This window comes from Lagopus leucura, unplaced genomic scaffold, assembly GCF_019238085.1.
Source record: "Lagopus leucura isolate 7727_CA_CO unplaced genomic scaffold, USGS_WTPT01 Super-Scaffold_100004, whole genome shotgun sequence".
Classification (NCBI taxonomy): domain Eukaryota; kingdom Metazoa; phylum Chordata; class Aves; order Galliformes; family Phasianidae; genus Lagopus; species Lagopus leucura.
In genome coordinates, this window is record NW_024962264.1 from 40614938 (window position 1) to 40627391 (window position 12454).

Consider the following 12454-nt stretch of genomic DNA (forward strand, 5'->3'; position numbering starts at 1 on the left):
TCTACTGAATTGAGACAGACCTGAGCAGTACATTTGTTTTTCAGCTCAAGCACAAGAGAAATCTCCAAATCTTTTATTATTCCAGAAAGCAATTAATACAGTATAAAACTGTAAAAAGCAAACAAAAAACCCTAGAAAAACAAAAGAAAAAGCAAAACAAAAAGCAGCACAAGACAGCAGTGCCAGATATGCCTTCCACCCTTCTGAAAGATAGAATTTTTTTTTTTTTTACATGAAGTAGAAGAAGAGGAAAAGAAAACTGTGATAAACACAGGAAATTTTTTAATAAATAATTTGAAATTGTAAAAAAGAAAATCCCAAAACCACGCCAAAACCCAAACTGCTTGCATTTATCAAAGTTGGGGAAATAAGATACCCCTGCATATTCACGACTCTAGTAAGACACTGAATTTAGTAATTGTATTTCAAGACTGTTAGCTGAAAACACCCAGGTTCTAAAGCTTGCCAATATGCATTCCAAGTCAAAATTTTAGAAATTCAAATACTCAAATTCAAAAACTCAAGTTTTGAGTGCCAAATCTCTCCCATATAGGAGGGAAAGGATCTATTCCAACACTTCCTGTCAAAGCAAAGAGTCAGAGAGGAAGAATTAAGCAAAACACTGGTGACACAGATTTGTGCATTAGTAATCCACAGAAAGAGACTGCAACAGGCAAGAAACATGATGATAGAAGTGCTCTGATTACTAGAAAAAAAGCGTCTTTAGACAGTGAATCAGCATCCCCAGATCATAGCATCACATCACTACAAAAGTGAAGTGTTTAGATACTTAAAACATTAAAAGTTTGTCAGAAGAAACCTTTTCATACAGAACATTAAAATAGGCTTCAAAATTCAGATGAGTAGGATAGTAAAACATAGTCCATGTTACGACCCCAATTGTCCAGTTTTATTTTCAACTCATAATAGCAACAGGATAGTGTCAATCAGATCGACTGCTTACTGTTTGAAAAAGAAAATAATCCAGAACCCAATTTCAAGCAGGAAATAAAAGTATATTCAAAGATGACAAGAAAAACAAGTTATTTTTGCACCATAGTTTACTGAACTGCAGAAATATTTTCAAGAATTTAAGAGAAATCCTACAAAAAGAAAACAAACAAATTTAGTTGCAATATCCAAATAAAGAGGTTAAAGTTGCAGTGAAAAATGTAGTATTAAGAAAAAAAATATTAACTCGGTATAAAAACCATCTGTTGAGAAACAAAATGAACTAATGAGTAGATACAAAGCACCCAGAAGAGGACTGTTACAAAAATGCCAAAGAAGTTTAAGATCAAGAAGTTTCACAGTAGATCAGTTTGTGATCCATTCTTGTGTCCGTTTTTCTTCAGTACGTTAGCTTTACTTCCTTTGCTACACAAAACAAAAGCAACCAAAGGAGAACATCAGCAGGTTGCAGGTAACATGTCTACTTTCCCATTTTTGTTCTTGTTTTAAAGCTTTTCCACTTCTGGGAAGTAGTAGTTCCAACACAAGGGACTGGCACGCCATCAGGGTTCTTCTCACAATAGATGGCTTTAACCTGAAGCAACCATTTTCCATGTAGCTAGATTCTGATTGTAGCCATTGTAAAGGCAGCTAACAACAGAACACCTCTATTGGGTGTTACAGTCAGAGACTTTATCTTTCTCTGAAGTTTCAAACCACTTCTTAAGATGGTCTTCTGTGGACTCCATTCCTGCAGGTTGTGTATCTGTACAGAAAATAAGAACATTAAAGTGACATTTTCCCAATTAGACAAGCAGTAGGAATATAGCAATTTATTCTCGACTAGTTTTAAACATCAGCTAGCAAAACTTGCCTCTGAGAAGCATGGTGCTGTGAAGAAAGCTATACTATTACCTAGTTGGACTTCACAAAAAATGGCAGTGAGTCATTCTTTCTGCATGTCTGCCAGTCTAATCGTTGTTAAAAGTCTTCAGCATGCCTGCTGGAGCTTCATGAAAGCTTTTAGAAGCAGGTTGATGAGGGCAGTAGCACTAATATGCTAAAATCACTACACTTCCCAGAAATCACCAGTCCAGTAATAAGAAATATCAGAAAATATCAAAACAGCTATTACAGCAGCTAGAGACTGCCATGCTGGCAAATTCAAAATCCAAGATCAAAAATCAATAATCTTGATAAGGAAATATTACAAAGTAGGCAACCAGCAGTTAACTCTGAATAGATGATAGCACAGTCTGTGAAAATCAGTTTTGTCAGAAGTGTGTGCTTAACTGGTGTAAAAGTTAAAAAGCAAAAGATTCTAGAGCATCATTTGACACAATATTCTACCTCTTGACTTTATAAAGCAATTGGTCATCAGCACTTTCTGTGAAGCAAAAGAAATAATAAGTTTGCCTAATCTTCAGGAGGTATGTGTCCTAAGTATTATTCAGGTGATGTAGAGCACGGATAATCTTGGCACCAGCTGGGCAGCCCTTTAACAATCTGCTGAATAGGCATTCAAAAAAGCTGCTTCTATATGTTTCAGGTCTGATCAGGGAAAGTACAGGACATCTACTCTCAAAGACCACCCCTTATATTCTGTCTCTCCTAATAACTTTAATAAGACACCACCATGTTACATACCTATTAGTGTACTTAAGTTGGAATTATCAAAGAAGTTTGTTGGACATGTCAGTGGCAGAGGCTTTGATATGTACTGAGTCACAGTTTCCTGAGATACAGACTCCTTGGAGGGTGAAGCTGGCTCTCTAAGGGAACGTGAGACTGTCTTCTTTGGAGATCTTGGTACTGTCTCTTGAGTAGCCTCTCTTGAAAATCGTTCTCTCAATTTTAGTGCTCTTTCTTTCCATTTTCTAAGTTCCTCCTTCAGTTGAAGCTCATTACTGAGTAGGAAAAAAAATTCCAGCATTTCATTAATAAAAACCTTCAGTTGTTCTCTGAAGTAAAAGGAGAAACACACACACAAATACATAACTAGCTTAATACAAGTTTAGACTTGCTACATTCTTTTGCATCTTAAGAGGAGCAGTTATTCAGTTCTACAGGTTTCCTAGAAAGAAATGGTGATAATTACTTACTTGATGCTTACCATTTTTATGCTTACCTTAGTAGAATATCATTTTGTTTCTTCAGGTACAAGTTTTCTTTCTGCAGCTTAACTTGTTCAGATTTTAAAACAAGCATTTGTGTGCTCTGCACAATACCACTACCACCACCACAAGTAATGGGGATGGGCATTTGGGATTTCTGGGGAACTTCTTTTTCAGACATTACTAGAAAAAATTTCATACAAATATGTGTATTATTATTACAATGCTTAAAAATCACATCAATATATATTTTAGATATGTCTATACAAGATTTCTTCCTGTAGTCTTATATGTAAAGCCTCAATAGGTTACAAGTGTCGTTACAACAGCTATTTTTAAAACCCACTGTATGGGAGCTGTTGAGTCATGGCCTGAACCACTGATTGATCACCTGAGGAAAGGACTGGGTCAGCCCAGTGGGAGCACAGGTGAAGGCAATTCAACTCCTTTGTGGAGTCCCTTTCTGCAAACCTAGATCCTTGGATACAGATGAGCATTCTTTCCCTGTTTCTTTTCCTATTTTCACACAATCTATCTAGCTGTAACACCAACCTTAACACCCACCATCAGTAATCACATTGCCAGGGAGATATTAAGAAGCATAAGAGATGCTTCATTGGGCCATTTAGTTTAATGTAGTTATATAGTTTGAGTTGTATCTCTGTGTAGGGATCCTCAGTACAGGAGAGGCACGGATGAGTTGAAGTGCATCCAGAGTAAGGCCACAAAATGTGACTGAAGGGATGGAGAACCTGTCCTACGGAGACTGGCTGAGAGAGCTGGAGCTGTTCAGCCTAAAGAGAAGGATCTGAGGTGACCTGATAGTGAACTTTCTGTATGTAAACAGTGGCCACAAGAAAGGTCTGTTGTGATAAGACAAGGGGAAATAGTTTCAAACTAAAGGAAAGGAAATTTAGATTGAATATAAGGAAAAAGATTGTTTTTATAATAAGAGTATTGAAGTATTAGAACAGGTTGCACAGAGAGATATGGTGGATGCCCCATCCCTGGAGACATTCTGAAGATAAGGTTGTTCAGAGCCCTGTCCAGCCTGATCCAGTTATTGGTGTCTCTGTTCACTGCAGGGGAGTCGTACCAGCTGACCTCTAAAGGTCCATTCCAATTCATACAGTTCTATATTTCTAGTTCTAATCATAGAATTAGAAACATAAGGCACTACAGCTGCAGCAGCTTATCATTATGATTGCTAGTATAACTGGAGAAATAAACAAAAAACACCAAAACAGTACAAGACCTGCTGTGATTCTAATACATTGCACATGCAGTTACTGTATTTTTACCTTCTATCTCTTCCAAAGCACCTAACCCTTCTCATATCTTTTTGAAGTAAAAGGCCTGCATCCCAATCTGGAATTTAAACTACGTAACATTAAAACTGAATGCTTAATATGAAACAGTCCCTTATTTATGTCTTGAATTTACCAGTAACATCTTGCTCTTGTTGCGCTCTTCTAAGTTCTTCTTTTAGCTTTCTTAACTGTTCTTCTTGGTGTTCTGCAAGAGCTTTATAATTAGCAAGTCTGCGTTGGTGGGAAGGCGGGGGGGGAGGGAAAAAAAAACAACACATTTTAAGCTTAGTAATCTAAGTTGCAGGAGAACTATTTGATTTTTCAATTGAGCTAACAAAGAAAAATGCATAGAAAATAAAAACAACACATATGACTAACTCTACACCTGGCTGTCCGCTAGGTTTTAGTTAAAGTGCAGGAAAGCAGAAGTTTGAACTGAATTAATTCTCTGTCCAGTGAGTTATAGAGTGCTCCCAGTTGCTGTTTCTCCCACACATTTGTCAGAATTTTGATTTATGTCTGAACTTAGCTTGTTAGAGACATTAAAAAACGTTGAGAGTGCTGGTCTTGCTCAGACTAGAGAAGAGAAGGCTTTGGACCTCATTTCAGCCTTCCAGTACTTAAAGGAAGCTTATAAACAGGAGAGGGAGTGACTTTTTACACAGTCTGATTGTGGTAGGATTGGGGGAATGGCTTTCAACTAAAGGAGGGGAAATTTAGGTTAGAATTTAGGAAGAAATCGTTTATTTGGAGAGTAGTGAAGCACTGAAACAGGTTGCCAAAAGAAGTTGTTGATGCCCCATCTCCGGATGCATTCAAAGCCAGATTGGATGGAGCCCTTGGCAGCCTGATCTGGTGAGGGCAACACTGCAGGGGGGTTGGAAATAGATGACCTTTAAGCCATCTTCCAATCTAAGCCAATGATTGTACAACTTCAGTGGGTGTACAGGGAAAGAAACTGGTAATCAGCTTGAGATAAATATGATTTTTTCTTTCTCTGGAATGCAGATAGAATAAAAACCTAAGACATGTAAAGCTGAATGTTTACTACTTATTTGTCAGGTAAGGGTTGGGAATAGGTAGTTAAGAAGCATGAAAAGATAAACTTGAACTTACTTCATATCAAAAGAGTTTGATTGCTTCATTCTTTCCATATCACATTTTACTAATTGTGTTTTGAGCTGATCAATTTCTTCTTTGTATAACTCAGCACCTTTATCTAATTTTGCCTAAAAATAAAATAGCTAGTATAAGTTAAGGATTCTTACAGAGCAACGAATCTGGGGACTGCTTTGTTTATTCTTGTGTACCACATCTTGCAGGACAAAATTTGAACAATAGTTATTCTAGAGTACAAACACCCACATTATCAACTAGCAGCATAGCAGTAGTTGCTGTCCTAACTTTGGTATAATGCACACACTCACATATTAGCTTCTAATACCATAACATGCGTTTTGTCTTTGAAAGTTGCATTGGTAGCAAGTGAAGCTGAATACTAAACATGCAAGTAGAGTGTTTTAACATTAAGAATACCATGCAGAATAGATTGACTAAAACTCTCTCCCTCTCTCTCTCCCTCTCCCCATGTTAGAGAAAAATGAGAAAAGAATTTGGCTTATACCTGAAGACTCTGATTCTCTGTTAGGGAAGTTCTGAGGCACTTTTCTGTCTCATTCAGCTTAGCTTGTAGCTGGGTGAGCTCACTTGAAGCTGTTGTTATCCTTATCTGTGCTTGTAACTTGTTTATCTTGTCATCTTTCTCTCTGAGATTTTTTCCTGCTTCATTTACTGAATTTTCTAACCTTTGGAGTTTTACTTCCAGAGCCTATTGAGATAAGCAGTTAAGACCACATACTGTTACACTGATAACACAACAAACCCTCCTCCCCCCCCCACATGCATTGAGGGGGAAAAAGGAAAAAAAAAAAACCACCAGAACAACAAACAAGGAAGAGTCCCCATACATTATATAACACTGTTCACTGGTTTTGTCATCTGATGGCATTCTGGAACACTCAAGTCTAAAAAAGGTGATTTGAGTGTGAGTAACTGTAACATTAAGTATGACAGAAGGAAAGAGTTCAGTTCCTAGGAATAAAGATAAAATTCTTCCCCTGCTTCCAGTTGTAGGGAATACTATATATCTAACAAAGCTTTAAGAGTACCATATAATTAGAATCTATACTTCAGAAAAATTTGGGTGCGTTCTGTATACATTTATAAACTGACATTTATTTGAATACAGAAAACAGACAGTTAAAGTAAATCCCATTACAGGCAACAGTTTGTCCTTTCTTTCACTTTGGGAATAAAAATAAATATACAAAAGCAAAGCATATTCTGTGTGGCAGAGATTTACAGCTACCAAACTTTTCAGTTTATGGTACTCCCATCTAGAAAACAAGCATTGAGTAAATTTTTGCACCTTTATATCTTGTTTTGCAGCCTTTAGTTCAGTATGAAGTTTGTAATTTTCTTCTTCTAATGGAAGATGAGCAGAGCCACCAGGGGCCAGTTGTTGTTTCAGGGTGTTTAGATCCTGAAGCAACTGTTCAGATTTCTCTTTTCTCTGTTTCAATTCAACCTCAGCATTCTTGGAGTATGTCAAAGTTCTGTCATCCAAATCTGAAGAAAGTTGAAGGAGTATCTGAAAAATAATGTAATACAGATAAAATTTCTGAACAAGCTAGAAATAAGAAATAGGAAGTTTGCCTGTGTTAATTGTACATTCTTGATTCTGTGTCCAATCTGAAGACACTTTCTACCAGAAATGAAATTACTGACACTCAGAAGTGCTCAGAGGGCTGGAGCATCCCATGAATTTGAAAGCTGGAACTGTTTAACGTCAAAGGAATGCTCCAGGGAGACCTTATTGTGGCCATTCAATACTTTTGGGGGTCTTACAAAAGAGATTCATCAAGATTCCAAGGCTAACAGCTTTACACTAAAAGAGGGTAGACTTACATTGGCTAGAAGGAATAAATTTGTTTACACTGAGCATGGTGAGATGATTCAGCAGTTGCCTCACCACCTGTAGTGTTCACACTTAAGCAGCATGGAGCTTCAAGCAACTTGATCTAGTTAAAGACATCTCTGCTCAGGACCAGGATGTTAAGAGTTGATTTTTGAAGGTCTCTTACCATGAGTTGTGTTCCCTACCCAAATCATAATGTCGCTATGAGGAGCACAATTGTTTGGATACATTTTTGCTAGAATCCATTCACTGACTGAAGACAAGCACTTAAGAGAAAACATGCCCACTGGACTACTCTAGAAACCAGTGTGTTTACCATACCACATAAAGATGATCTTCATACTTATTAGGTGATAAGTGCACCAGTTTTTCTTTTAAGCAACTGGTTTGATCCGCAGAATGTGTCTATCAAGGACTTCTTCCTAACAACCTATCAGCATTGGAAAATCCTGGGGAACTCAAGGCTGACAGTTAATTCTACAAAAGAAGTCTTTTTTCAATGAGCTGAACTTAGCAGGGTAGAACTGAGTCACAACACACACAGGAAGAGGGTGATGAGCTCTTCATACTCCAGATCAATACCAGTAGAAGATATATAGTATCAATAATCTTAGGAACAAACGTTTGCTGGAGGTTAAGAAAACTGTTTTTAAGAACTAATCAAAAGATAGAAGATACCTTCCCATAACCTGTTTTTTAAGAGTTGTTTGATGTGCTTATCCAAAGATGAAATCTCATTAAATTTAGTTTATAAAGCATTTCATTTTGCATAACATCACCTTTTTTTCCCCCCATATGTAGAATGGGTAAGAAAGGAGCAAAGGGAAAGGACAGCTGAATCAACAGTAATTTATAAAAAAATACAACTAATTTGACTTTCTGAAGGTAGAAAAGGTACAAGAATATCGATTACAAGCCAGTTTTATAGAAAACACGTTAGCCATGTTAAAGGTCATTTGTAAAGAACAGGAAATCCTGCAGGTATTAAGCCTTGAGAATGTAAATGCATCAGGCTGGCAAGTTCTGCAAGGAACATTCAAACAGTTAAAAACCTTGTTTCCAAGATTCACGGTGTTAAAAAGCAAACTATCATGGCTTTCTGCAGGTATTCCATGTCATAACATCATGCAAAGCTGACAAGAGCTGGAACAGCTGCCAGGAAGCTGCAGTTCCTGCTGCTGGGTAGGAAGTGCGAAACTGCAATTCCCAGCAGCCCTGTAATTACCATGTGGTTTCTGGGAGGAAAAGAGGTGATGTAACCACGGCTCTATTTCCTTCTGTAATGCCATCCACAGCACAGCTAGAAAGATAGCTCTCTCCCGTTTATTTGACTTGCTACCCTTCATTCTTTTTATGTTGTTTTATCTCATATTCCTTTACCATTTCTAGTAAATCAGTTTCTCTGTTACCTCAATCTAGCTGTACTCTCATCTTTTTGTCTTCCTGAGGGTTTTGGAAGGGAGGCCCCCTGCCCCAGAAGCAAGACCACAGGAACCATGACAAACATACTGAAAAACCTGCCACATGCACACAATTATCTCCCAGGAAATCTTTTTAAGCAAAAGTTTCCAATTTAATTGCATGAGGGAAAAAAGTCTTAAAGAAATCTTCTAATTATTCCCACATTTTACACAGTTAAATACTAAAACAAGTGCTGATAGTAATTAATAAATGAACTTCAAAATTTTTTTTTGTTTGTTTTCAACTAGATTACAGAAATATTTAACACAGTAATCACATTAAATACATTTTTTATGAATCAAGTTTTTATTTACCTTTCCCTTTGGAGTCCAGAATTTAATGACTTGTAAAAGCCTTTCGTTATCCTTCTTTAACTCTTCTTTAAGTTCTTCAGTATTACAGTGGTGTCCTGAACAAGTTTCCCAGAATTGTCTCGTTTCCATTCTAGTACTTGCTTCCTGCTGCAACTCTGCCTTGATGCTGAGAAGTTCACTCTCCATTTCTGATATATCTTTGAGGATGATCTTCACAGAAAAGGGATCAAGTTAAAATATTGTTTTGTTAGGTGTATATATATACATATATACACACACACACACACGTTTGCCCCCTCAGCTACCTATATATAGAAGAAGTATGTTTTAGCATCTAACTATTCCATTTTTGCTAGGCTAAAAGGAATTTCGCCATCCCCTAATGGAAAAATCAGACAATCCAGGCTCCTGGGTGCAGGTGGAAGGTGAAAGTGGAAAAATGTTTGTTAGTGAAAATTCATCTAATTGCTAACAGAAATCATCTCAGTATCACATTTCTATGTGATCACATAGAAATATATTCTACAGGGCAAACTAGTAAACTGTAGTCCAAAATTTTTTTTTAACTTAATTTTTAGCCACTTTATCAATCTAAATTCTTTTTATGTAATTGGGTAGCGTTAAAAAAGAATTGCTTTTCCCCCCTCAAATTTTAAAAAACAATGCCCATTAGACTAGTGCAACCATGTTAGATCATGTCTTGAAATACCCAAGTCATTGAAAATTTTAAATCATACCTGTGTATTCAAGTGCAAACTCTGCCACACTTCAACATTTAACTTGTGCGAAGATATTTCATTCTGATTCAAATGACACTTCTTCAAGCACTGAATTTGAACTTGTAACTGATGTTGTTTTTTCTTTTCTTCATACAATTCCATTACATACTTACTAACAGTAGCATGATAATCCTTCTTCTTTGAACAAACACGACCGAACAAAAACTGTAAAACAACAACAAAAAAAGAATGTTAGGTAGCTTATGTGAAAATAGGAGATCAGGTTCTTTAAGAATACTAGTCAAACCTTTCTTGTTAAACATTTTAGGTAATGGTATTTATAAAGATGACTGATATTTTTATTACCAGAACTTTCATTCTATCATTATTTTGCCTCCCTGCCTTCCTTCTCCCTCCCTTTCAAAGTAAATAAAAAAACCACACAAAAACTACGTGTTTTACTATACTTCTGTTCATGATGACAGTAATTCTTTCTTCAGACCTTTTAATTTTTTCCTAATAATTGGAGTATGTTTCTCCACAGAACTATGGATTGAGGAAAATCTGAATGACCACAAAAGTTATTAAACTTTTTAGTATTTTTACAAAATGAAGAGAAATCGCCAAGGCATCTTGCATATCTGCTCCAAGGAAATAGGTACTCAGATGACTGTAATTTGATTTACAAACAGAACACTTCCCATCAATGAAAATGGATTAGTACTGATGAAATACTACCATGGAAAACAGCTGCATTACAGTAAAAAAAAAAAAAAAAAAAAGAGGTTCGTTTATCTAAACAGTTCCAGTTTTTTAGATATGTTAGGGGTCTATTTTCTTTAAGACAAGCATTTATGAAATATCAAAGCCAGATCATATAGAATCCAAGCTGTTAATAGTGAGACTATCAAAAAAAAAAAAAGAAACAAAGTAGTATGAATTATCCACATATTCAGCATTTCAGTTGGTACCTTTAGTTTGTTCAATAAGCTCTGGAGATGACCATTAATTCTCTCATTTTCCATTTGCAATCGATTGACTTCTTTACTCTGTTCCAATGAAAGCTGACTCAGCATTGCAGCTATCACTGCTTTCTGACAATCCAGCTCAGCTTTTAGATCAAGAGACATTGTAGAGAGACAGTCATACCTCTTCCTTATATCTGTGAATGTCTCAAGATGTTCCTAAATATAAATTAAGCAAATTAAGTCACAATAAGCAAAGAGTCGTTAGTTATAAATAAGCTGAACATCAGATTCCAGGTTAACCCCCACAGCACGCATAAGGTTTTACAAAGGAACAAGAGTAAAGCAAGAGCTGAAATCTGTTCTATTGTCACAGATGACGATTGAAACAGTGAGCTGGGCCTGAAATAAAATTTGTCGTCTGTTCACAAGTTTACCACCCAGGCTGCTCTCAGAATAGTGCTGATCTCTTTGATTCTCTTGTGGAAAGATCATGAAATTGCTCCTAACACTCTACCTTCTGTCTTCCTTTGTGAAATGGACAAGCTGCTTTCTTTCCTAGGAAAGCTTTCACCGTAAGTTTAAAGCAGTTAGCAGGCTATGAAATGCAAATATGCTTCAAGGGACTACTGGTAAACTGCACCTCACAAATCACATACAGAACCTATATTACACCTTAAGGCAAATATAGGACAGCCCAAATTTACAGGCCATTACTATCTTCATTTTCAATTTTTAACATAAAGAAAGAGGACTCACCAATTCCATATAAATCATACACAGAAGTAAGATTTAGGCTCCTGAATAAACAGTATTAAATCTTGACATGTATCCTTTAAAAAGTACAGTAGGTCACCTTAATTTCCAAGCTTTTTGCCACCAGGCTGTCATCATCCATCTGCTCTGCATTGTCCAGTAAGTTCACTTGAACAGAAGTATCGTTTAGGTCTCTCTGCTTCAGTTTGTTTAGAGCACATTCCAGTTTCTCACTTGTTTCAATACACTACAATAAATGCATACATAATTAAGATTCAAGAAGGTAAGTTATTACTGACTTAGGTATGTGGCTTGCAACACCAACCATCTCCGAACTTTTCTGCAATTCCATCTTGAGTTGGTCCCGCTCCGAACTGATGTCCTGGAGAAGTTTTTGTAGCTCATCTTTTTCTTGATTAATTGATGAGATTTGTTCTTCAAGTTGGAAAGAATGAGTAGCTCTTTCAGCCAATAACAGGTCTTTTTCACTTGATACGCTATTTAGCGTATCAGTTAACTGTTGAATCTGTAACATTGGAGGAACAACAAAAAAAATGAGCTGATCCTAGTCTATAGACTCCACTATGAGGACTGAGTTGTATGTATTTGACACAAGACAGTTTCCAGTAAGTCTAAAATTCACGCTAGCAGCATGAAAAGTTTAAAAATGATTCCAATGTTCTAATCTCTCAGAAGATTAAGAATAGCATTACACCCAGAGAACTCTAGCCAACTTTGGGTTGCACTAAAGCAACGTGAAAACAAAATGCAGTCAACATAAATCCATATTACAAAAAACAGATGAAAAATTAACAGAAGATAAACACAATTGAATTGTCCATCTATCTGCTCCAATGATTTGAATACTAACACTAATTGTTTACCTA

General features: G+C 36.4%; 1 protein-coding gene across 1 annotated transcript in view; it reads right to left on the bottom strand.

Moving 5' to 3' along the window:
• Positions 1–1071: 1071 nt before the first annotated feature.
• Positions 1072–12454, bottom strand: part of CENPE (centromere protein E) — a 37782-nt gene continuing 26399 nt past the window's right edge. The window contains exons 33-44 of the mRNA XM_042871103.1: positions 11893–12093; positions 11668–11814; positions 10818–11030; positions 9865–10071; positions 9128–9337; positions 6804–7025; positions 6000–6203; positions 5492–5604; positions 4509–4606; positions 3080–3248; positions 2599–2858; positions 1072–1717 (exon numbers count right to left, since the gene is read on the bottom strand). Coding sequence (XP_042727037.1) covers positions 1620–1717; positions 2599–2858; positions 3080–3248; positions 4509–4606; positions 5492–5604; positions 6000–6203; positions 6804–7025; positions 9128–9337; positions 9865–10071; positions 10818–11030; positions 11668–11814; positions 11893–12093 — 2142 coding nt within the window. The 3' untranslated portion in view covers positions 1072–1619. The remainder of the gene's footprint in view (positions 1718–2598; positions 2859–3079; positions 3249–4508; positions 4607–5491; positions 5605–5999; positions 6204–6803; positions 7026–9127; positions 9338–9864; positions 10072–10817; positions 11031–11667; positions 11815–11892; positions 12094–12454) is intronic.